Here is a 26,348-nt window from a genome sequence, read left to right on the forward strand (position 1 = left end):
ACACAGGGCACATGCCCTGACTGGAAATCGTACCTGGACCACTCACTGTACAGGATGACGCTCCAACCACCAACCCACACACAAACCAGGGTGAGGAGACTGACTTTAAACAAACACACTCCTTTATGATAAGGCTCAGATTGGAGAGGGTTAGGATGCAGTGAGAAAGAACGGTTGGGGAAGGTGGCTTGGGCTTCCTGGAGATGGTAACATTAAATGTGGAACTATAGGAAGAGGATTGGGGCAGAGCAAGCCCGAAAGCCTGCCTCTGCAAGGACCCAACTTGGCTCCAAACCACTGCCAATGTACCATCCATCCATCCCAGTTTAATTCTCCTCCACTTTTTCTTTGCACCCTATCTACAATAGCTAGTCACTGCCCAGCGCCACCTTATAACACACCCTCTAAAAAACTATGGTGTCCACTTAGGTACTGTCCTGTCCCCACTTCTCCCCAGGACTGAGGCCTCCCCAGCAAGCAACACTGAGAGTCCGGCTCACCATTCTATTCCCAGAGCCGATGGAAGGCACTTAATAAATACTGGAATTGATGTGTCTCCTCAAACTTTAAAATGGCCGCTGGAGGCACGCGGGGCATACAGGTGGGCAGGCAACGGTTCTCCAGGCCCTGTCCTGGGTAGGGCCTTACCGCAGATACTTGGCCAGTCACCCCCTCCCCAGGCCTCCTCTCGGTCGGCGGTGGGCATTATAGAGCGCCACCTGTGTGCGAGGCCTGGGCTCGGCAGGGCGGCCCAGTGGCACTCGGGCCGTTTGCCTCGGGTGGCCCACGGCGGACACGGTCCGTGCCGAGCTCTCCTTTCCTCCTCGCTGACGTCACCACTCATTAGGACACTGGGAAGCCCGACCGCACCTCTCGCCCAAAGTCCTAGAGTCCTTTAGGCTTCCTGGCCCCACCCAGGCCGCTTCCCGCAGCTGCCTACCCCACAAGTCAGCCAGACCCAGCGCTGACCACACCCCCGGCGCCGCCCGGCCGTGACATCAGGTGGCGAGACCGTGACGTTACGGAAGCGCGGCGGGGCAGCCAACCGGCCACGCCTTGCCATGGCAACGGCGGGGTGAGCCGGGGCGGGCGGCGAGAGAACCGTCCCCCAAAGGTGGACGCAGCATGGCTCCCTCCCGGCTCGCGCGGGTCTCCGCGGCCGTGCGCCTCCGTTAACCCGCGGGCAGCGGCCTACCAACCCCGGAGCGGCCGCAAAGCGCGGCGGCCGTAGGTCGGCGCTACCTGCTGCCGCAAAACGGCGGGCGCGCCGCTCGTCCCCACCCCGCGCTGTGACGTCGACGCGCGCCCAGCGGTGGCGGCGGCTGCGCAGTGGGCGCCGCGCCCTGCCCGCGACGCTGGTGGCGTAAGTGAGGTCCGCGGCGACGCTGCGAGCCGGGCGAGCCGGGCGCCCGCGCGGCGGGGACGGCCCGCGCCCAACATGCGGAGGCCAGCAGCGTGGGAGCGGTGGCTCGAGCGGGCGCCGGAGCCGGAACGAGAGCGGGGCCCGTAGCGGGGGACCGCGTCGCGTTGCTGAGGGAGTCCGGGCCGCCCAGCTCGGCCGGTCGGCCACTGGGCCACGGCCACGGCGGAGGCCGAGAGGTAACGACGCGCGCGCCCTCGCCGGTGCCGCGGTCGCGCGCCCGGCCTTGCGGCCCCACCCCCGCGGTCCTGGACCCGCCGCCCCGACACTCAGCGGACCCCTGTACCCCGTCCACCCCCGCACCTCAGAGCTCGCTACCCCTACGATCCACTCTCTGGGCCCCGCACCCCAGATTCTTGTGCCCGTACAACCCGCGAACCCCATTCTCTGAACCCTGTAACCCATACCGCCACAGATCCCACAACCCGGACCCCGTTTCTCCAACATTTCCCTGACCCCACACTGACTCCACTGCACCTACAGCCCTCTGACTCTCATACTCTTACTTCTTACCCCTTTCTGCATTCCAGACCGTGTCCCCACCCCCAGTGACCCCCAAACTTAGGCCCTGTCACCTTTACACTTACTGATCCCCAGATTTCAGGCCCTTACTCCAGACCCCCACTATCCCCCACAACCCCCCTCCCCGCACCCCCCTGACACCCACTCCTCCAGCTCTCTCCCCTGGAGTCCCGCCTCTCATCACCCCTCCTACAGTGGCATACATATTTCCATTCCCCTTTGTGGTCCTGAAGGTCTTAGGGGGACAGCCGAGAGGGGGTGCTTTGAATAGGGAATGGGTGTGTAGCAAGGAGGGGCCTCATCTGGGGTGACCTGTTGCGGGTGCTGCTCAGGAACTCCTGGTTTTCAGCCTGGCTCGTCCCCCGCCTTCGGCCCTTCCCAACTGGCTTTGTTTTCTGGAAACACTTCAGATCCCAGAGGGGTGGTGGGAGGTCTGTGTGCCTAGCCTTCTCCACAGGCCACACCGATCCCACCCCTGATCCCTTCCTTGCCTGGGACAGCCCTTCCCCCGGCCCCTCTGCCCCAACTCACTTTCAGGGGTTAGGGGCTGGGGGCCTAAGAGAAAGCCTTGCTGGAGGTATCCTGGGCAGGGCTTGTTTGCAGAAAATGGCCCTGGAGCGTTTCCTGCGAGTAGGTGGGTGGTGGGTGGAATCTGGCATTCCCCCCCCCCCCCAGTCCCTTCCAAGGGGCACCCGGGCTGGCTGCACATTCATCCAGCGGTACTCCATCTGGGGGGCTCCAGCTCTGTCTCTGCCAGGGGGAAGGGGGGGGGTAGGGAACTTCACGGACAAGCTCCGTTGGCATGTGCAGGCTCAGGGTGTGAGATGAGTGAGGAAGCACAAAGGCTCCCCATCCAGGGGAAAGCCACCTGCCAGGAGCTGCTCTGGTCAGGGAAGGGGTGGCCGCTGCAGGGGATGGAGCACCTCTGTGAAGAATAGATTGTGAGTCAAACCCGCAGGTTTGAAAAGGGAAGTTTGTTGTGGTTGCCAGTAGTTAGTTTCTGTTTCTCACTGTGTCTCCACCAAATTGTACTCCGAGATGGGAACTGCTCTGGACTCTTAGGGTGACGGGCAGGGGCTGGGTGCAGTGTCCCCAGGTACTCACACAGGCCTCCCTGGAGTCTCCAGGACCCCATTGTTTGTCCCTCACCCCCCAGGCCTCTACCCTGTGGATTCTGTGGCCTTGTCTCTCAGGAGTGGAATGGGAGGGCTGCTGGGGTCACAGGGGATGGGCCAATCCCAAGTTAGAGAGCCAGCTGTGTCTGCTGCCCGTGGAGGGGTAAGTGTGTGCGGGAGTGGGGAGGCCAGAGGAGCTGACTGGATTCTCCCCCACAGCAGTAGGCGACAGCAGGCACAGGTCTGATTTTCCGCGCACCATTGGCAGTCAGCCCTTCACTTGTAAAGTGGCTTCTTGTCTGGTTCCAATCCCTCTAATTTCTCTGAAGCAGATGGTGACAGGCATCTCATTACCTGGCTCTGGGCGTCCCTGCGCTGAGACAACCACCCTGTGCAGACTGACTTCTTTGAACTGCTGGTCTGGTTCCATCTGACTCTCCTTCTGATTACACAGTAATTACCCCTGGGTGGCAAGAGGAAGCAGGTGAGGTTTTTAAAAACTGAAAAACCTCCCTCTGTGCTCATCCCAGCGTGGGGAGCTAGCATGTCAGCCAGTAATTTGGGAAGCAAGGCACCTGAGAGGAGTCCCAGACAGCTGTGGAGTCAGTTGTATTGCGGGGCTTTACGAGTGGGTTTGAGCAAGGTCCCTACGCGGCTGAACTTAGGGACCGTGGCATCTCCCTGGGATACCACTTGTCCTTCGGTTAATTCTGCCATCATTTCTGGGCCCCCACACGATGCCCTCGGCCACCTTAGGAGCAGCAGGGCTCCTCGTCTTGGTTGTGGTGGGGTTGGGTCCCTGTCTTGGCATATCTTTTCTGGGTCCTGAAAACCCAGAGGTGAGTTGCAGGACAAGGAGCTGGGCTAGGGAGGGGCAGGAAAGATGGGGCTGCCTCGGTGACATTCGGTGGGTTGGCCACCTTTGTTTTGACCCTGAAGGGGAAGGCAGGTCCTTGTGAAGGAGCCCAGCATGTGGTTGGGATCTGGTTCTGGTGATGAAGCAGTAACGGGGCCTTCATCCTCTGTCAGTGGCCACTGTCGTGCCCAATGGAGGCCTTGCAGTCATGAGCTCTGACTGCTTGGTGGAGACTGTCCCTGTGGTCTCTCCATGCTGGCACAGCTCTGGATTCCTGAGCTGAGACCTGATTGGTCTAGAAGACCCTACTTTGGACAGCTCTGCACTGTCCCCTCCCATTTGGAGAGCTTTGTGGAGCCTTGCTGGGCCACTTCCTGAGTCCCCACTGCACAGATGGGGAAGTCGAGGCCTGAGTAGCCTGCTGGAGTCAGGAGGATCTGGCTTTGATGAGGCTCCTTGGTAAATAGAGTGCTACAGTTCTGGGACCCAGCCCAAGGCGGCCTTCACCCTGGCTCTCCTCTCACCCAGCCTCTCTCTAGATCTTGTCTTGGGTCCCCTCCCTCAGAACGCCTTAGGGCAGTGTGAGGTCCCTCGTAGCCTTCCCCCATTCAAGACAGCCTACTTGGGATGGGTCCTTTCTTATCCAGGAGTTTAGTGGCATCCACAGTTGGAGGCCATGTCATGGTAAAAAGCAGTCTTATTTGCTGTCGGTTCTTGTCAGCCTGTGTCCAAAGACAAATGAATTGCACACCAGACCCGGGATGCAGTCTGCTTCTAGGTTATATCTCAAACTCCACAGAAGCATGTTGACATGGAGGAGGGAGGGCTGAGGCTGGCAGATCACATGCAGGCTTGAGAAGGCTCCCATTAAGGGCAGGGCAAGCACTGCTCATTTGGGGTACAGCCACCCCAGTTGACAAGGACCAGAGGATGCAGGGCTCACTGTGTTTGGCCCTGAGGGCAGGGCAGGACTTCTGTCCTTTTGTCAGCTCCACCTCTGGAAGCAAGAGTCTGGCATAATGTTTTCAGAAGATTGGAAGAGCTGCCCGAGGACTTGCTATTGCGGGGCAGCGTTGCTGTAGGGCCCCAGCCTCCACTGGGACCTTGTCTTGGAGGTAATCCTGAGATGGGAGTGTGACTTGTTTCTCTACTTGCTGTGGTCCTGCCAAGGGCAAGATGGCAGGCACATGATGAGGCTCTGCTGGGCCAGACAGTGGCATCCAGTGGCTGCCTTGAGGAGTAGGCCGAGAGAGAGGCCTGTGGGTGTGGTCCTAGACCTCATTCCTCAGGTCAGCCAATATCTCTCAAGTTTTCCCAAGTTCACCTGGGCACCTTGGGGACTAGGAATCCCACACAGAAGATTATGGGCTGGGGCTCACAGAGACTAGCAAAGACTCCTGGGGTTGATGGCTTCTGAAAGGTTTCTGGACAGCAGGTTTTTACAGAGCCTTTCCCCTGTGGTGTGCGAGGTCACCCTGGGTCTCAAGGACCTCCTAGCGACAGGGCTTTCCTCAAAGCAGCCCCAGTTGTGACAACCATAGACGTCCCAAGGTCTCAGGCCCTCGGCCCAAAAAAGACATCCCGCTGCTGGGCCCAGGAATTGGAAGTCTAAGGAAGGAGGTGGAGAGGGGACTGAGGGAGGCAGAGCATCCAGTGGCTTCCCTCAGGAGTAGTCCTTACCCCCAGGCAGAGAGAGAGGCCCCTGGGCTCCTCTGCACCCTCCTGGTCTTGTCCCCACCTGCAGGGGTGACGTTATACCTGCCCTGCTTTCTCTGGCTTCTTATACAGGCTGGGCACTGCATCTCACATCCCAGAGGACATCTGCTAGATGGGAGACAGCTGGGGAGCTGATTAGAGGACTGCCTTCCCTATTCTAGGAGAGCAAAGAGCACAATGGACAGGGCAGCTGCTCTGCCTCCCATCTCCAAAGCTGGGAGTCCAGCCCCACTGGCCCTAATGTACTTTGTGGCTTGTGCCCCTTGCTTGGCAGGCTGCAGGGGGACTCCAGGTATCTCCCAGCCTTGGGCCTCAGCTTCCCCATCTGATATGGTCACGATGGTACCTGGCTCGTGGGCAGTGACAGTTGCTTTGGAGGGACAGATTACTCAACACCTTCAGCGATGCTGGTAGCTTGGGGTGTGAACTGTGTGTATAGTTGTATGCCACTAGCCTCATTAAAAAGCAAAAACCAATGGGTGAAACTTATTTTAAGTAACCCAATCAATTTATTTATTTTTGATAATCCTCATCCAAGGATATATATATATATATATATATATATATATATATATCTCGGGTCTAGTAATAATTAATGTCGTTTTTAACATTCGTTTAAAAATCTTGCTTGGCGTTGACTTGTATTGACATAACCTTCAAACACATGGTATCTACAGAACGTGTGAAGTGCAATTAACAAGTTTTGCTTGAAAAAGTTTGTGTTTGGTTTGGTTTTTGTTGCAAAACTAGGGCTAAGAAGATGGCGGATGAAGAGCATATTCGGCACTGCATGCTTTATGAGTTCCAATTAGGAAGAAAAGCAAGTGAGGCTGCAAAAAACATCTGTAGTGCTCTTAGTCAAGATGCAGTTAGCTCCAGAAAATGCCAGCATTGGTTTGAGAAATTTCGCGAGGGAAATTTTTCGTTAGATGACAAGAGTGGTCGAGGCCGTGTGTCCAATTTTGATCAAGAAGCTCTTCAAGCTCTTTTGGTGCAAAATCCTCAAATTACCCAACAAGAGCTTGCGACAACTTTAAATTGTTCACAAAAAACAATTTCCAATCAATTGCGTGCACTTGGCAAAGTCCAAAAGTTTGGAAAATGGGTTCCTCATGAGTTGACCGACAGCAACCGTAATGAAAGAGTCACAATTTGCAGTTCGCTCCTCTCTCGTCAAAACCGTTTGCCGTTTTTAGAGCAAATTGTTACCGGAGATGAAGAATGGGTGCTGTATGTTAATTTGAAAAGGCGGCCTCAATGGTTGGACAAAAATGAGGCTCCGCAGCCCACGCCAAAACCTGACTTGCATGCGAAAAAAGTGATGTTGTGTGTTTGGTGGAATTTTAAAGGAATTCTTCATTATGAACTTTTACCATCTAACCAAACCATTACAAGTGCAGTGTATAGTGCCCAATTGGAAAGGTTAGCCCAAGCTTTAAGAGAAAAAGAACCCGCGCTGATTAATCGGAAGGGCGTAATTCTTCACCCCGATAACGCACGACCGCATACTGCAAGAATCACTGCTGAAAAACTGCGCCAGTTGGAATGGGAAGTTCTCCCTCAACCTGCATATTCTCCTGATATTGCCCCTTCTGATTACCATTTGTTTCGTTCTTTGCAAAACTTTCTTCTTGGAAAAAAATTTAATAATGAAGAATGCCTCAAAAATGCATTGACTGAATTTTTTGCATCAAAATCACAAGAATTTTACAACAGAGGGATTAAAATGCTTCCTGAGCGTTGGGCACAAGTAGTAGAAAACAATGGCAACTATATTGTTGATTAAATTTTGTTGTATTGTTTAAATAAATTCGATTTAAATAAGTATTAGAAAACGACATTAATTATTACTAGACCTAATATATTGGGTCGGCAGCTAAGTAATTGCGGATTTTTTAAAGAAAATCAAAGACAATTTTTTCATGGAACTAAATAACTTTATTCTGTAATGTATTGCCCATTTTGATCAATGACCTTTTGCCATCTTTCAGGCAGCATCATAATCCCACGTTCAAAAAACTTCTGGTTTTTATTAGAAAAAACTGAATCAGGTACGATTTGGCATCATCATCATTATTGAAATTTTTACCATTCAAGGAGTTTTGTAAAGATCGAAACAAAAAGTAATCAGATGGTGCAAGGTCAGGACTATATGGTGGATGTGGCAAAACATCCCAACCAAGCTCCATTAATTTTTGCCGAGTGACCAAAGATGTGTGTGGCCTTGCATTGTCATGATGGAATACAACACCTTTTCGATTTGTCAATTCGGGCCGCTTTTCTTCAACTGCATTGTTTAATTTCGTTAGTTGTTCAATGTAGACATCAGAACTGATCGTTCGGTTGGGTGGTAAGAGTTCAAAGTAGACAATTCCTTTGTAATCCCACCAAACTGATAACAAAACCTTCTTTTGATGAATATCAGCTTTTGATGTTGTTTGAGTTGGTTCACCTGGCCTGCTCCGCTTGATATTGTTGTAAACAACCCATTTTTCATCGCCAGTTATCAGTCGTTTTAAAAATGGATCACTTTCATTACGTTTCTTTAGCAAATCGCAGCTGCTAATGCGTTGCGTTAACTGTGATTCTTTAATTTCGTGAGGAACCCATGTATCGAGTTTTAAAACATAGCCAAGTTGTTTTAAGTGATTTTCAATGCATGTATGTGATACATGAAGCTTCTCTGCAATCTCACGTGTTGTACTGTGACAGTCCGAATTGATTATTGCTTTGATTAGGGCGTCATCAACTTCAACTGGACGACCAGAGCGTCTTTCATCTTTGAGTGAAAAATCACCAGAACGAAATTTGGCAAACCAATTTTGACACTGCCGTTCTTTTAAGGCTTCGTCACCATAAACAGCACATAACTTTTTATGAGCTTGCGATGCGTTTTTCCCTTTGAGGAAATAAAAAAGCAAAATATGACGAAAATGTTCCTTTTGATTTTCCATTTTTTAACGAACGCCAAACGAAAACTACAAAACAGATCAAAAAACTTTTTTTACTGATTAACAGCTGAATAGCCAACTATCAAATAACAAAATGTGTTTTACATTTGTACTACGTCTGCAAACCTAAAAATTCAACTGAAGCCATATATGTGTGAAACCCGCAATTACTTAGTTGCCGACCCAATATATATGTATGTATGTATGTATATATATTTTTTTTACAGAGAGGAAGGGAGAGAGATAGAGAGCCAGAAACATCGATGAGAGAGAAACATCGACCAGCTGCCTCCTGCACACCTCCCACTGGGGATGTTCCCACAACCAATGTACATGCCCTTGAGCGGAATTGAACCTGGGATTCTTCAGTCTGCAGACCTACGCTCCATCCACTGAGCCAAACTGGTTTTGGCTACTTTTTAAAAATATATTTTTATTGATTTCAGATGGGAAGGGAGAGGGAGAGAGAGAAACATCAATGGTGAGAATGAATCATTGATCAGCTGCCTGCTGCACACCCCCTACTGGGGATCGAGCCCGCAACCAGGCATGTGCCCTTGACTGAATCGAACCCGGGACCCTTCAGTCCGCAGGTTGATGCCTGTCCACTGAGCCAAACCAGCTAGGGCCCAAAGATATTTTTCCTGCTGATTTTTAGAGAGAGTGGAAGGAAGAGGGGCAAGAGGAGAGAGTGAGAAACATCAAAGTGAGAGTCACATCGATGACCATGTCCAATCTGCAACCCAGGTATGTGCCCTTGACTGGAGTCAAACTCGCCACCCTTTGGTGTTCTAGGAGTTGCTCTAACCACTTAGCAACGCAGGCCAGGGCTTAACTCAATCAATCTATTTAAACATGTAATGGGTGAGAGACAGTTTATTCTTTCTTCGCTATAGTGTATTTTAAACTGATGTTTATCAATATTTGCACAGTAAATATTCATTGAAATGCTTGGTTTTAAGAAATACACAGATTTGGCCCTGGCCATTGTTAATATAAAAAGCATTCAGACCTGTAAAGAATTTTGTGAGTTTATTTGTGCCAAACTGATGATATATGTCAGGAAGCAGAACCTCAACAAATTGAGATAATGCTCTGGAGAATGGGGAGTTCATACCTTGTTTTTATAAATTTACCATCAAAAGGAAAATATTAATACATAAGTGGGTTACATGAAATTCATTTGTGATAGATTAGGGAGGTGGGAGAAAGCAAAGTGAAATGATGGACATATGCTTTTTTTACATAGATGGATACAGCATAGTTTAACATAATTAACAGTTGATGATTAACTTGATAACAATAACAATGAGGGAATATCTGGGTGCCATTCGTTGTGCCCTGAGGGGGTCCAGGAAAAAAAGGGAAGTTACAAGTTACCCAGACATTTCACAGATAGGTTATCTTAGAAGCAAAAAGACAAATGGGCTCAGTAAAGATCTAAGTTGATCTTTGTCGGGGAAAATACTGGCCTAGGACATGACTACCCACTATAACCTGTTTGTAGTTAAATGTTTAATTTTCAAACCATCTTTTGTGGTTATTTTAGGTCTTTGAGTTTGCACAGCAGCCATGCAGGCCTTCCCTGAACTATTCAGGTTAGCATATGGCCCCTTTCGTCCACACCATGGTGGCTCGGTTGGTCGGAGCATTGTCCCATACATGAAAAGGTGGCAGGTTTGATTTCTGGTCAGGGCACATATCCAGGTTGCAGGTTCCATCCCCCGTCGGGGTGCATGTGGGAGACATCTGATCATTGTTTCTCTCTCCCTTTTTCTCTTCCTTTCTCTAAAAAATCGACAGTTTAAAAAAAAACAGATTTGAGTAGAAAATGGCACTTGCCGAGAAGTCTGTCAGCCCTGCCGTGGGTTCTACACTCCCCGCTTAAGCTTTAGCCCGAGGATGCTGGGAGCAAAACAGCTTTGTAGAGGTGTGGCCGGATGCAGCAGTGTAGGTGCCCAGTCAGATTTAGTTTCAGACAAACAACCCAAAATTGCTTGGTATAAGTATATTCCAAATATTGCATGCGATACACTTACACTAAAAGTTATTCGTTGCTTATTAGGCTTTAGTGGTAACAGGGAGCCTGCGTGTTTATGCCTGGGTGGCTGTGCTGGTGTGCTGGGCCCGGGTTTTGATTTGGTGTGGACGGCTGGCCAGCCAGGTGAGAGGTAAAATCCTTACGACTGAATGGTGGCTTCTAGCCCAGCAGCTGGGTGTTCGCTGGGTATAGGTCCTCAGGCCCCATCTGGCTACTGGCACTAGCATCTTGAGGGGGAACTAGAAATCTGGGTTTTTAAGTAGCACCTCAGGTGACTCTGATGCAGCCTTCTTGGTATTGGTGGCTGTTCCACCCCTGGGCTGATCTTCGGGAACCAAAGTCAAGGTGCTGCCTGTTCAACAGTGTGAGAAAGCTGCACCGTTGCATCTGTGGCCAGAGACAGGACTAGGCAGCTCTGGGGTCTCTAGGTTTTTATCTGGTCACTAGTGTGCCTTGGCCATCAATGTGGGAGGGTGTGTCCTAGGGGGTTGGCTTTCTGAGCCTCCAGGTGAGCAGGAGCCTCTTGTGTTTACCGATGTGTGTAAGCCTCAGGTGAGTGGGAGCTGTGCAGTCATCTTGACGAGTTTAAAGCACTTGGGTATACTGTGTGAGCTTATGCCCCCTGGACAGGGGGCCAAACCTGTCTTGGGGAGTTGTGGGAGCTCTCTGCATACCGTCAGGCCTCACCCAGGGCCTCTGGGAAGGGCTGAGGCTGGCAGGTTGGTGTCAAGTACTCACACCACGACTCAGCCCTCCTCTCCCCACCGTCTTGCCAGTTTCTATGCTTGTTACTTTCTATGGGTACACACCTCTGATTCCTTTGTGACAGAAACCTGTTCAACATGGACCTAAGGGCAGGAGGTGTGGCTCTGGCAGTCGCCCGTGCCCACTGAACTTTGATCCATATAGGGACAGGCCCTATTCTTCAAGCGCCAGCCAGAGTCACACTCATTGGGCCTCCAGCATGCCCCCTCCTGGAGATAGAGCCCACAACCAAGGCATGTGCCCTTGACTGGAATTGAATGTGGGACTTTTCAGTTCAAAGGCCGACATTCTATTAACTGATCCAAACTGGCTTAGGCCGTGTGGCCTTTTGTATCTTACTGAGTATCATGTGTTCGAGGTCCATTCAAATCTTAGCAAGTGTCAGTGCTTCACTTCCTTTCATGGCCGAGTATATTCCAATGGATGAAGCACACTTTATCTGTTCACCGGGTGATGGACGTTCGAGCTGTATCTGCCTTTTGGCCTTTGTGAATCATGCTGTGTGGACGTTATGCACAGGTTTGTGTAGATGTGTCTTCAGTTCTCTTTGGTGTGCGCTGAAGAGCTGGGTTTCTGGGTCATAGTTGTCTCCATGTTGAACTGTTTGAGGAACTGCAGACTTTCTCACAGTGGCTGCACCATTTTACGCCCCGCCCACCATGGGTGAGGGTCCACTCCTTCATATCCCTCAAACGCCTCCCCTCCCCACCTCACATTTCAGTGGCTTCTCTTCAGCCATTTCTGGCCTGGACTCTGACCCTTCAGCATGGCATCTCTGCCTTCTCAAAACCTGGGAACGCTGACCAGTTTCCAGAACCCTGCCTGTCCTCTGCCCTGCACTTTCCAGAAAACCAGAAGTTAAGAGCAGGTGCCAGTGCCCCAGTCATTGTGGTGGCGCTGGCTAGGTCCTGCACTTTGAGACTTTCACAGACAGATAAAGACAGCATGCCAGCCTTTGGCCTTTGGTCATAGTGAGTTTTGCAGTTGGGCACCCTTGATCGTTTCCCAAGGAGGTGTGTCTTTAAGTGACCGAAAGGTGTCTGATTTGAAGGGTGTCTTGCCCCAAGAGAGCTGGCTGGCCCTGTCTCCCTCCTGCATGGTCAGGTCCCTTGAGTGGGACTGGCCCCTACAGGCGATGCTGGGCCCACTCCAATAAAATCAGGGCGCTCTGGGCAGTGTCACTTTCCATGTGTTCTGACCAGTTTGCAGGCGGCTTGGGGGGCACCTTTATTTCCTCCAGCATAGGTCCCTCCAGAACTTCTGGCAATGAGGATACCCAGCCCTGCATGTCCCTAACTTTGCACCTGCTGGGTGGGAGGCGAGGGCATCCTCCCCATCCATTTTTTCCTACCAAGGCGGATTTTAGGAAATGCAAAAGCATTGTTTTCATGTGCTCACTGGGAGGGAGGAAGTAGAACTTGGGGAATGCAGTGAGGTGGGTCCTGCCCCGGATCCCCAGCCTCAGGAACCATTTCCTGGGTTCTTGCCCACCTTAGGGACAGCTTTGGAGGGTGCACTGTTTGCCACTTTGTTTCTGTGCAGGAATCGTTTCCTACCCTGCAGAGGGCGGGGACAGGTCACACCTACATGGCTGTCACTAGTACTGCTCTGGCTGTTCCTCTGGGCTGTGTGGCCTGGATAGAGAACCTCACTTACCTAACTGTCTGTTTTCTTTTAAGTCAAAGTCCCCATTTCCCATGGTGTCACCACTACTGAATGTTCCTTTTCTAACCACAACAGGCTGAGAAGTGAGAGCCTTTCTGTTAATCTGCATGTCAGACTAGAAAGGCAGAGCGATGTGAGGCCATCTATACCTCCTCTGCATCTCTGCCTTCTTTCTCTTGGATCTTTGGGTCTATTTGCTATCATTTGTTCACCAGTCTCTGAGTTTCTGCATACTGCCACACAAAAGGCTGCTGTGTCCTTGAGGAGCTTATGGTTTGGGGCAGGAACTCAGTGACTGTGTGCGTGCTGCCCCATGGAAAGGGGTTCGGTGGTGACATTGGCGTAGGGACAGTGGCTGGGCACCACACCTGAGGGTGAGGGAGGGGCAGGAAGAAGCTGCTGGAGAAGATGGAAGTTTGAAATTTTTGTTGTTAATCCTCACAATAGCATATGTTTTTATTGATTTTTAGAGATTAAAAAAAATAAACATGTGAGAAATATCAATTGGTTGCCTCCCATAGGCACCCTGATTAAGTATCAAACCCGAAACCTAGCCATGTGCCCTGACTGGGAATGGAACCTGTTACCTGTTGGGGTATGGGACGACGCTCCAATAAATGGAGTCCCCAGCCAGGGCCAAGGTTTGGGTTTTTAAAAATAAACTTTATTTTAGAACAGTTTTAGATTTACAGAATTATTGTGAAGCTGATGCCGATTGCTGAGTCCCCCCATCTTCTGTCAGTGTGGTACCTTTGTTACAGGTGATGAGCCAGGACTAGTTCCAGAGCTGCCACACACAAGGCAATCTGTCTGGAAGGTGTGTTTTTATGACCCAGACTGTTGCTTGACTTTGGTTGCTGTGGTCTGAGTTTGTAGCTGCAACCTTGCCTTTTTGTAATCTTAATTTTGAAAATGTTTTAAGACTGTTGAAAGCATGCAAGAAAAGTACCTGTTACCCTCTGCTCCTCGTGGGCTCGCTGCCACCTGTGGATGTGTTTGCTTTCCTTGAACTGTGTGAGAGCATCCTGCCACTTCGTGACCATCCCCTGTGATCTCTGGTCCTCTTCCAAGAGCATCGATGGGTCTAGTCCACCTTTCCATGATGGGTGCAGGGATAGCTGTCCCTTCTCACAGGGGACAGCTCCCTCCTCCATCAGTTCCTGGTCAGGACTTCAGGCAGGAACTCTGCACACCCTCTGGGGCAGCACTGACTGGTGCTCACACCCCAGATCACTGTTCAGACCACCTGCTTGGCACACTCAGTCCCGTATCCAACTGCTTGCTCATGGCACTTCTTCCAGGTTCAGCTGTCTCTTCTCCCTTCGTCTGTAACTTGGTGCTTTAAGACCCATTTCTGCTTAATCTTTTTTGACACTGGCCTTATCTCCAGGAGCTGTGTGGTTGGTTCCTGTGCAATATTGTGGGGCACTTCCTTCCTCTCTGCCATGACACGATGTTCAGGTGCCCTGGGACTTCTCAGCTTCAAACCCAGGGTAGGCAGGTCTCCTGGGTCCCTCCGGAGTTTTGATGCTTAGATGCCAGGACGTGGCACACTGGGTGCTCATGGCTCCTGGGGTGCCGTGTTCCGGGGCCCAGGTGATTCCTGGGGAGGAGGCGCTGCCTCTGCATGTTACTGAGTCCCCGGGTAGAGGTAGGTTCCTGATGTGGGGGAACACGGGGACATATGTGTCCAGAGTTGCAGAGAAGGGTCTGTAGCCAGGATCATCTGAGTCTTGGTGCTTCCAAGGCTACACTCACAACAGGGTCCACTGTGCACTGTGGGAGGGAGGCTGCCTGTACCTTCCTTAGACTTGTTCTGGCTCTGGTCTGGAGCTGTGCTAATGATGTCAGCCAGGGACTGTGACATCACTGACTGGAGATGGTCAGAGAAGAGGCCCAGCCCCTGGCCCTGACAAGATGGAGGACCCCAAAAAGAACAGGGCAGGTAACTCACGTGAGGTGCGCATTGGTGGAGAAGCAGGGCCCTGACTTGGAGCATGAATCTATGAGACACACTCACTGTGAACACAGGCGGGACAGCAGCTTCCAGGAGCTGCCTGGGGATTATGTCAGTGTGGAATTGAATTTGGCCATGTGGGTCCACACGGAGCCCACACCCCTGGAGGGCCTGCCCTCTGTTGGGAACACTAAGGGGTGAAATTGGGGGCCATTCTAGTGTGGTTGAAGATAAAGGAGGGATGAAAGGTCCCTTCCTCCAGGAAAATTGCTTTTAACTCCTGGATTGAGGTCAGACACTCCATTCTCCTGAGGCTTTAGGTCACCTGCTTTGTCCAGGTGTGTGTTGGGCTGGGCATTCAGCTCTGGTCCTAGCCCTAACTCAGACTTTTTCCCCTCAGGCAGGTGCTTGACTCACTTTGCTATCCCCCTGCAGGTCCCATCTGGCTCAGAGCTTCCGGGAGAGGACCCAGAATACCCCCATGTAGCTGGTGGGTGGTGAGGCGGCAGCTCTTGCTTGTGGGGTGAGCAGGGGCTGGTGTCCTTGGGGAAGGGTCAGGCCCCTCACCTGCCTTCCTATGCCCATTGTCCCCTGAAGGTAGTGTCTGTGTATCTTCCCTGTGTAAGAGGGCTGTGTGGGGGCCAGACACACTGCAGTGGGGGTCACTGGGTAATGTTGGGGACTCAGGGAGGGCAGCATGTACACTGTACTCTGTAGTCCTGACTGGCTGCTGTCTCTCCGTAGCCGACTGGGGCCAGGTGTGTTGGTACATACACAGAGCCTCCATGCTTGTGGGGCTGTGACCCTTCTCCATGTTGGTTGTGCCCAGGTCCAAGGGTCACATGCAGGTTAGGCACCTCCATGTGCCTGGTTATGCGTGTGGTCCCTCTTGAGAGGACTGCTAAGCATGGTAGAGCATGGACATGTGTGAGGTATGCACATGTGTGAGCATGGGGAAGGGTGTGCATGCGCGCGTGTGTGTAAGCACAGGAGGGAGTGTGCGAGCATGGGAAGGTGTGTGTGTTCACTGCACCTCTTGAGTCCTGCTGTCTTGTAGTCCCACCCCTCCATGAACACGTAGCTGGGATAGCCCTCTATGAGGTGCCTATTCCTCCTGGCTCTGAGGCTTCCCAGAACCAAAGCCAAGGGCTGACAGAGGGCTCTGTCCTTGGCCTGTTCTCAGAGGCCCCCACTCTTATTCCCTTTCGTCATCGCCAGGGCCCTGTTCTGGCCTCAGGGTGAGGGAGCCCCGGGCCATGGGTTGAGATTCCCCTGGGGTCCTTGCCCCCTAGGCCTCATGGTATCACCATGTCCAAGACACTACTACTCGCATCAGTAGCTGGCCAGATCCTCAGTCAGTGGCGAGGAGGGGGCTCTGCGGTCTCTCCTCTTCCTTCTTCAAAGGAACGACCCCTTGGCTTGGGGGGAAGGGCTGTGGGCAGAGTGGCCCTTGCTTCTTTCTGCATCCAAGTTGGGGCTCCTTACCTGGTTCTGGGGCCTCTGTCACTTGATTAGACTTCACTCTTCCCAGTGCAATAGTCTTTGAGCTGTGTTGTGGGCCAGCACTCAACAATGCACATCTATACTACCTTGATACATGGAAATCACAGTGGCCTCTGTCCCTGATTGTGCCTTCAGAGGTCTCTCCAGAATGCCATCCTGCTGTGCCAGCCCTGTTAGTTAATGCCACCGTGCCATGCTGTGCTCTGGCCCCTGGGCTGTATTATGGGTAGGTGGGTAGTTGTGTCTCAATCTTTTAACCCGTGTCTCTGTTTTCCCCCCAGCTGGGAGTCACAAGATTTGAGGTGGCGGGACCTGTCAGCAGAATGTGTCCTCCCCCTGCGTGCAACTTTGAGGCCACCGAGATGAGTTCCACGGCCTGGCCCTCGCGAGGACCCACATCTCATTAGCCAGGAGTCCGCCAGGTGCCATGGTGTGCTAGCCCCAAAGAGCCGCCCGTGACCTCAGGTCTCCATAGACCCGGGATTTGTACAGCAGCAGAGTCACCGTGGAGAGGCCAGGGTACCACAAACTTATGGATTTTGACAAGAAAGGAGGGAAAGGGGAGTCAGAGGAGGGCCGGAGAATGTCCAAGGCCGGTGGCCGGACCAGCCACAGCGTCCGGAACACGGGGACCAGTTCGGGGGTCCTGATGGTGGGCCCCAACTTCCGGGTCGGGAAGAAGATAGGCTGTGGCAACTTCGGGGAGCTCCGGCTAGGTGAGCCCCGCTCATTTGCATTTGGGGGATAGGGTGGGGGGAAGGCTGCCCAATGAGGTCGCAGTCTCTTGCAGATGGCCTTCCTGATTATTGTGATCAGGACACAGGTAAGTGTGTATGTGTGTTCTGTTCCCCGAGGAGGAGGTTGGGAAGAGGGGTAGACTCCCCACCTCTCCCCTTTGTGTCTGAGGAACAGCTCTGATGGAGGATCAAAGTATGGGAGAGCTGACATAGAAGTCTCCAGTGTCTAAGCTGGTGCACTGTTTAGCATTTGGTTGTCAGGAGCTGTGGACAGCCCCAGGTTTGGGGTTTCTGAGTTCCATGTACTATTAGGGGCTGGTGCCCACCCCTGTCTGCTGGTGGGAAGGTCATGCAGGACGGGCACTGGGCTGTCACATCAGTAACTAAGACTGTGGTGGGTGAGGGAGAGACAAACACCTTCCCAGAGCATGGGCCCCACATGCTCAGCCCAGCCTGCACAGAGGGACCTGAGCAGCATGGCGGCCAGCTCTTCAGCTCCCCCTGACGGAGCGGCCCTGCTGCCCTGTGAGGGTGCACATGGGTGTGTGCACATGCTGTCCCTGTGGGGCTGCGGAGAGCGATACAGCTTTGTGGACTCAGACACCATCATGGATCCTGTTCTTTGGTGTTTGGAGCAGCAGCCTAAACAGTCCAGGTCTGCACAGAAAGATGAGTGGGCATTTTTAGGGATGGGGGTGGGGAGACTGTGTAGCAGCTTTTGGCTTGAAACTTTTTTTTTAATTGAATATATGTTCTTTTCTGCCTGGCTTCTTTTGCTCAGTGCATTTTTGAGAATATCCATGTTGTCATGTGTGTCTGTAGCTAGTCGCTCTTTGTTATTTTGTCCATTTGTATGATTGTTCTCCATTTTGTTCTTCCATTCTCCTGCTCAGGGATATTTGGCTGTGCCCAGATTAGGCTATTATGAATAAAACTGTCCTGAGCATCCTTTTCCAAATCTTGTGTATGAGTGTTTTTGTTAAAGCACTGGGTCACAAGGGTCGTATGTCTTAAGAGAAACTGCCAGACCGATTTCCAGAGTGGTTGTATACTTTATTTTATTTTTTTATTTTTTTAAAAATATATTTTATTGATTTTTCACAGAGAGGAAGAGAGAGGGATAGAGAGTTAGAAACATCGATCAGCTGCCTTTTGCACACCCCCTACTGGGGATGTGCCCGCAACCAAGGTACATGCCCTTGACCGGAATCAAATCCGGGACCTTTCAGTCCGCAGGCCGACGCTCTATCCACTGAGCCAAACCGGTCCCGGCTGGTTGTATACTTTAATCTCCTTCAGGTAGCATATGGAATCTGGTTATCCCACATCCTCACCAGCACTTGGAGTTGTCAGACTTTTTTCCTTGTTAGTGGATGTGAAGTGCTGTCTCTGGAATTTATTTGCATTTTCTTGATAACGTTGAGCATTGTTCTCAAATATAATGTGTCTTTTTCTGTTTTGAAGATATTCTTTGGTTTCACATTTTGATTATGCATCATTTAGGTGTGGTTTTCTTTGTGTCTGTCTATCCTGCTTGGGATTCATTGGGCTTTTGGATATGTATATTGACACTTTTAAATTACATTCGGAAAAATTTAGTCCATTATTTCCTCGTCGGTTTTTTTTTTGTTTTTTGGTTTTTTTTGTTTTAATATATTTTATTGATTTTTTACAGAGAGGAAGAGAGAGGGATAGAGAGTTAGAAACATCGATGAGAGAGAATCATCGATAAGCTGCCTCTTGCACACTCCCTACTGGGGATGTGCCCGCAACCAACGTACATGCCCCTGACTGGAATCAAACCTGGGACCCTTCAGTCTGCAGGCCAACGCTCTATCCACTGAGCCAAACCGGTTTCAGCTATTTCTTTGTTTTTGCTGCCTCAGTTTACTGTCTTCTCCTCAGACTCCAATGTTATGTTAAGAGTGTTTGATGCTGTCCCATAGTTCCTTAAGTTCTTTTCCATGTTCTTTCCATCATTTTCTCTCTTTGCTTCAGTATAGGTAGTTTTTATTGCCCTGCTGTAAGTTCACCTTTCTTTTTCTCTGCAGTGTCCCATCTAGTGAATATTTTATTTCATACACAGTATTTTTCACTTCCATTTGACTCCCCTCCTATTCTCTTGAGATTTCCCATATTCTTGTTTATTTTGCCCATTTTTTTCTTTAAATCCTTGAACACACTTGTAACTATTATAAATGCCTATGTATGTGGTGCATTTTACTTTGTTTTTCCTTTTTACAGTCCTGTTTTTCTCGTGTCTGGTAATGTTTTATTGTATGTTGGATATTGTGAGTGCCACGTGCCACAGACTTAAGTCTGGGTTGAGGTTGGTCTTAAGACTTACCTTGCCTCCATTAGGGACTGATGTTGGTTTTGTTAGGATGCGCTGAGAGAGCAGGCATTACTCCAGGGCTGGAGTTGCCCCTCTCCCCACAGGTGGGCTTTCTTAGTCTAAGGTCAGGGAAGTTCAGGGAGGCATCTCTAGCAACGTCCCATCTTGTGTGGCCTCTGGAATCTTCTTCCTGTTCATAGCCCCGTGGGAGTTGTTCTCTGCTAGGCCTTGCAGACTCTCTCGCCTGCTGCATGCATAGGTAAAACTGATAACACGAGCATTGGTGAAGCTCTCAGAGCCCAGAAGTCTATAAATCCACAGACTGCAAATGCCGATGTGTGTGCACAAACATGTGCGTGCTCACTTTAAGCTCAGGCTGGACTCCAAGGACTTTGGCTCTCCTAGAACTCATATGCAGTCAAAACATGAAGTAGCAACAGGACAGAATAAAATGATCTTTTACCATAAAGGACCGGTTAGGCTTCATGATTGTTTAAAATGTCTTCCACAAAATGTTGTTATGAGCTGGAACAAACACAGACTGGGAAGAAATATTTTCAGAGCACCATTTGACAAAGCGCTGATGTTCAGGATATGTGAAAGGACAACTTGATAATAAAAGGACAGACATTCCAATTAAAAATGGGCAAGAGATTTGAACAGATACTTTGCATAAGCAGACAAATGGCCGGGAAGCACAGAAGGCACCCACATGTGCAGTACAAGCCAGCAAACCTACTAGAGAAGTGATTAGCCTGCCCACAGAAAGGCCCATAGGCAATGTTCACTACAGCTCTCCTTATAACAGAAAACTGGAAACAACCCAGGTGTCCCCCATGCTGACTGGGTGGGACCCCTTGAAGGAATAAGGCTTCATTCAGCTGTCACCAGGAACCACGGACATGCTTCACCACAGGAATTGAGCACATCGTGCCATGTGAAAGGAACCGGCGGGAGAGAACACACCAGATGATTCTGTCTTGGTGCAGGTGGGGGTGGACCAAGAAGGGGTGTGAGTGGTGGGGACATTCTGTGCTTTGATAAGGGTAGGGGTTGCAGAGGGACACACATTGATCAAAGCTCATCAGATGGCACCCTTCAGATGTGTGCATTTTTTTAAATATATATTTTATTGATTTTTTACCGAGAGGAAGGGAGAGGGATAGAGAGTTAGAAACATCGATCAGAGAGAAACAACGATCAGCTGCCTCCTGCACATCCCCCACTGGGGATGTGCCCGCAACCAAGGCATATGCCCTTGACCGGAATTGAACCTGGGACCCTTCAGTCCGCAGGCTGACGCTCTATCCACTGAGCCAAACTGGTTTTGGCAGATGTGTGCATTTCTTGGTAAATGTAATATCCCACAGGGTAAACAAGAACTATATATACACACTAGAGGCCCAGTGAACAAAATTCGTGCAAGGGGCTCGGTCCCCCCCCCCCCCCCCCATTGTGACAGCCACTGCCTCTCCCTCAGCCCCACTGCTTCAGGTCTGGAAGGTTATCCGATCTAATTAGAATATTATGCTTTTATTATTATAGAACTTGAGCTGCAGGCTGGAGTAGCTACAAATCAGAGATTCATGACTGATATGCAACAGAACAGATAGCAAATTGTTCATTGTGTAATATAGGCAGTTAGGATGTAGCTGTTCACTGAACAGTTCCTTCTGTTTTTCTGTGTTTAAGACTTCCATAAAAAAATGGTGGGGTCGCCCTTGTCGGTTTCGATAGAGTGCCAGCCTGCAAACCGAAGGGTCTCTGGTTCAGTTCCAGTCAGGGGCGCATGCCTGGGTTTCAGGCTGGGTCCAACATGCCGGAGGCAGCCAATCAATGGTTCCCTCTCATCACTGATATTTCTATCTCTTCCTCTCCCTTCCTCTCTGAAATCAATAAAAATACATTTTAAAAAATGGTGGGTGAAAACACAAGTGGGATACTTATTTTTTTTTTAATCAAAACCCAAGAATCAGGACTAAAAGGAGGCTTCCTTTTCCTTCTAATGGGTGTCTGTGAAAAAAACAATGCCAATCTATGAATGCTAAAATTCTTCAAGTGTTCCTGGAATAAATCTAACAAAGATTGGGCAAGCTCTCTCGGAGGGACAAAGCATCACTGGGAGTTCATTCCCAGGAGTGGATGGGACAGTTCGTAAGAGATGTTACCTCCTTCAGTTCGGCTGCAGACTCCAGGACACCCTTCAGGGCTTTGACAATCACCATGGAAACCAAGGACCTAGAATAGCCACAACAGAGCAGAAGACACATGCCCACAGCTGGATGCCACAGTGGTGTGGACTTCTCGGCACACCGAAGGCAGTGGCTGTGACCAGTGGAGCAGACTAACGCTGGGGAACCCTGGCATCAACCTCTGAGGTGGAACACATTGGTGTCTGCCGCCACGTGGGCGGGGCAGGAATAGCTAGAGAAGATGTCACTCTGCCTGCCAGCTGCAGCAGGCAGAGTAAGGTAGGCCTTGAGGTGTGGACATAGTGTATGGCCATGTTTGTGGTGTTCAGGACCTGGTGATGGTAGTCTCAGGACCAAGGACAGGGCAACACTGGGAGGGGCCATTGGACCAGAGATGGTGGTACCGGTGTACATGGCACCGGGCACAGTAACTCAAATGCATATGAGTCTGGATTGGGGTGGCCCCTTGTCTATATGGCAGGTCACCCAGCAGTAGTGGCTGGACCGTCTGGGTCTCTGCTGGTGTTAGAGACTATAATAGGAGAAAAAGTTCTGTGAGGTTGGGTGTTAGCTCTTCCTCTGTGGGCACCTGCAGGTCCTGGTGGGTGGGCTCACTGAGGTCTGCCCCGGGTGATCTCTAACCTGAGAGGGGTGCAGGTCTCCTGCCTGCCTGCTGGGCTCTGTTGCCTGGGGAAGCCAGCCTGGCCTTTTGCCTGCTGGCACCATGGGCAAGGTCTAATCTGACACAGCCAGCCTGGAAGTGGGGGGGGCGGGGAGGGGCTGGAGGAGGACACAGGGCACCTGGGGTAAGTCCTCTGCATGTCATGACAAACCTCTTTGGGTAAGGGGGGGTTCTGGCCAGTGTCCTTTACTCCACTGTCATGGGGAGAGGGGTGGGGGAGGAAGGTGCTGGAATGAACCATGGCTGCGGGCAGGGAGGGGAGGCATAGTGTGGTCCACTGGTGGGAGGGACCTCATGGATGGGCATTGGAGGGACACATGGGCTGGTCCAGACTTTGCCACCTCCTGTCTGCAAGATCCATGTAGATTCATTGAGGAGACTGTACCCCTGGGGGTCCTGGGGATGGAGTGATGGGAGGTGGGAGATGCTTAGGGGATATGGATGTCTTTGGTTCCCATTCCTGCAGCGGGTGTTGAGAAGGGCCATGTTCCATTTTCTTTTATGGGAAATTGGGGCACATTGGTGTGCGTGGAGGAATAGCTGCTTGAATGGTGGAGGCGGGTTAGGGGGACTGCTTGGGTAACCTAGATGGGGCTGGGGGGGTCTGGGATCTGGAGAACATAGTTGGTGGTGGGCAGAGGCTATAGAGGAGAGAGCAGCAGTAAGATAGGGTGGGGGCTCGGGATGTGAGGGCTCAGGGAGATGGGGATACCCAAAGGGGTGCGGATATCTTGCAGGTATCCTTTTCACTCGCAGGACCTGGAAGGCCAGGGCCAAGTTCAAGGGGCCTACTGGGGAACAGAACGTGCCCCTTGAGGGGGTATGTCATGCAGGGTCTGGGTGGGGCAGAATGGGGGCTGAGGGGTCTTGCTGTGCTGACTTCTCTCTCCTCCCCAGGAAAGAATCTCTATACAAATGAATACGTAGCTATCAAATTGGTGAGTCCACGCTCTTCACCCAACAGCAGAAACTATCCCCGTGTGGGGTCTGGGGCAGGAGGAGGGGCGGTGCTACACCCCAGGTAACTCTCCACCCCTCCCCGGCCCTCCAGGAGCCCATCAAGTCGCGGGCACCGCAGCTGCACCTGGAATACCGCTTCTACAAGCAGCTCAGCTCCACAGGTACCGCCGCAGGGCAGTGCCGGGCGGGCGGGGACTGCGGGGCCTGCTGCAGGCGCCCTAGCATCTGTGCATGCTCCACCCGCAGAGGGTGTCCCTCAGGTCTACTACTTTGGCCCGTGCGGGAAGTACAACGCCATGGTGCTGGAGCTGCTCGGGCCCAGCCTGGAGGACCTATTCGATCTGTGTGACCGCACATTCACGCTCAAGACTGTGCTCATGATCGCCATCCAGCTGGTGCGGGCTCTGGGACCCCTGGCTGCAGGGTGGGGTGTGGCCGGGAGAGGAGTGGGGCGGAGCCTGGGGAAGGGAGCTGCGGGAGGGGCTGTGCAGGACCCAGGCAGATGGAGACACTCGCCCACTGCCCAGATCACGCGCATGGAGTATGTGCACACCAAGAGCCTCATCTACCGCGACGTGAAGCCCGAGAACTTCCTGGTGGGGCGGCCGGGCAGCAAGCGGCAGCATGCCATCCACATCATCGACTTTGGCCTGGCCAAGGAGTACATCGACCCCGAGACCAAGAAGCACATCCCCTACCGCGAGCACAAAAGCCTGACGGGCACGGCGCGCTACATGAGCATCAACACACACCTGGGCAAGGGTCAGTGGCACGGGCGGGGGTGGGCGGGGGACGCACTGACCTGCTGTTCTCCTGCTGAACTGCTGTTTCCCCTCAGAGCAGAGCCGCCGTGACGATCTGGAGGCGCTAGGCCACATGTTCATGTACTTCCTGCGTGGCAGTCTGCCCTGGCAGGGGCTCAAGGTGAGCCAGGGCGTGTGGGTGAGGGGTTGGCCGTGGCTCCCAGTGATGTCGCTGACCACTCTGCCTGCAGGCGGACACGCTCAAGGAGCGCTACCAGAAGATCGGGGACACCAAGCGGGCCACGCCCATTGAGGTGCTCTGCGAGAGCCACCCAGGTGAGGGCTTTCCGGCCAGTGCTGTGTTCCCTGCCCTCGCTGTCCCTGTTGCCCCGGCCGTCCTCCCCTCCCCCCACGAATCCCCGCCCCTTGCCCACATCCACCCCCAGCCCTGCTGGCTCTTCTCAGAGGAGATGGCCACATACCTGCGTTATGTGCGGCGCCTGGACTTCTTCGAGAAGCCTGACTACGACTACCTGCGCAAGCTCTTCACAGACCTCTTCGACCGCAGCGGCTTCGTGTTCGACTACGAGTACGACTGGGCGGGGAAGCCCCTGGTACGTGGGAGCAGGCCTGGGTGGGCCGGGCCGGACGGGGGCTTTCCGCGCGATGTGAAAGATTTTGGACTTGGAGGGCTTTTCCCTGGATGTGGGGATCCCTGGGCATTGGGGATTTCGGGGGTGAGACCCTAAATGTGGAGGGTGGGACCCTGGACCTGGGGGTTGTGCCTTGAACTGGAGGAGGACCCGAGTACCTGTAGCCTTGGTGCAGATCCGGTAGGATCTGGTTCATAGGGGTGGAGTGGTGCCCACCTCAGCACCTTGTCCTGCCCCCCTTGCAGCCTACGCCCATTGGCACAGTTCACACCGACCTGCCTGGGCAAACTCAGCCTAGGGAGAAAGCCCAGCTCTACAGCAAAAACCAGGTGAGGCGCCAGGCCAAGGACCCCAACAACCCTGCAGGGGCGGGGGTAGGGAGTAAGGGGTAGGAAGGTGGTTGGAGATCACACCCACGTGACTCCTCTGCTGCCCACTCACCAGGCACTGAATTCCACCAATGGGGAGCTGAATGCTGACGATCCCACTGCCGGTCACTCCAACGCCCCCATCACAGCGCCCGCAGAGGTAGAGGTAGCGGATGACACCAAGTAAGACCCCGGGCAGTGTCGGGGGCGGAGAGGCCTGGGGGCCAGCTGATCCCTCCTTTCTGCTCTGCACCCAACTTGCCCCTCCCACCTGTGTCCACTTCCCGCGCTCTCCTCCTTCCAGGTGCTGCTGTTTCTTCAAGAGGAGAAAGAGGAAATCACTGCAGAGGCACAAGTGACCCCGGCGGTGGCTCCCCGCACCCCCCGCGGCAGCTCCTGGAGGAGCTCGTCTGGGTGGCCACAGCCAGGACACGGACTGTGGCCCGGAGCTGCTCCCCGCGTGGGTGACTTCCTTCACATAAGACTCTGGCCGAAATTTCTACACCTGTGTCTAGTCCTCCCTTCCAAGAGCATTAACTATTTAAACAAGGAAAGAACACACGGCCTCTGCCCTGCGCCCCTTCGCCATGTCTGCTGAAGTGAGTAGTGTGACCTGGAGGCCCCGGCCGCCGCGCCGTCCAGCTTGCCCGCCCCATTAGTGTCATAAAGTCTAGCTCATCTCCCTCTATCCAAAGGCCGTTTTCTCGAGGGGGCGCTGTGGGGCGTTGCTGCCAGGGGTGAGCCCCCCGGGCCTCCCCAAACCAAAGGGGAAGGCGCGGTGGGAGCGGCACCCCAACCAAAGTGCTGCACCAAAGCTTGGACCGTGTGGCCACAGGCGTCCTGCTGCACCTCTCCTGGAGCCCGGGCAGCCAGCTGCGCGGCCCCTTAGGCCAGGCCGTGCCCGGCGTGAGGGCTTCTCGTGTCTGTGCTCAGTGCCCCTGAGCCGCAGGAATCAGCGCCTTAAAGCCCGTCTCAGCCCGCAGGTGCGGCAGAGGCCAGGCAGTCATAGCCGGGCGGGCGGAGCCGCTGGGGCATTGGCGGAGGTGTGTGCATCTAGGTGTTGCTTTACAAAGTGTACAGAAATGGCACTTCTGTTTCTCTGATGCTTCCTGGAAGCCATAGAACTTAGGGGCTTTTTTTAAAAAAAAATAAAGGAAAATGAAACCA

General features: G+C 52.4%; 1 protein-coding gene across 2 annotated transcripts; it reads left to right on the top strand.

Annotated features, from left to right (window-relative positions):
* Positions 1–999: 999 nt before the first annotated feature.
* CSNK1G2 (casein kinase 1 gamma 2) lies at positions 1,000–26,348 on the top strand. Of its 2 annotated transcripts, none has more exons than XM_084883543.1 (12): positions 1,000–1,599; positions 16,793–17,227; positions 23,355–23,395; positions 23,509–23,578; positions 23,664–23,812; positions 23,945–24,179; positions 24,256–24,341; positions 24,412–24,496; positions 24,626–24,774; positions 25,059–25,142; positions 25,258–25,364; positions 25,486–26,348. In XM_084883543.1, the coding sequence occupies exons 2-12, from the start codon at positions 17,044–17,046 to the stop codon at positions 25,538–25,540; spliced, it is 1,245 nt and encodes a 414-aa protein (XP_084739669.1). In that variant the 5' UTR covers positions 1,000–1,599; positions 16,793–17,043; the 3' UTR covers positions 25,541–26,348. The 2 variants fall into 2 exon arrangements, with proteins under 2 accessions (XP_084739669.1, XP_084739670.1); XM_084883544.1 differs by lacking the exon at positions 1,000–1,599 and adding an exon at positions 3,392–3,541.

This window comes from Pipistrellus hanaki (genome assembly GCF_964339955.1).
Source record: "Pipistrellus hanaki genome assembly, chromosome: 5".
In the NCBI taxonomy this organism is placed as follows: Eukaryota; Metazoa; Chordata; class Mammalia; order Chiroptera; family Vespertilionidae; genus Pipistrellus; species Pipistrellus hanaki.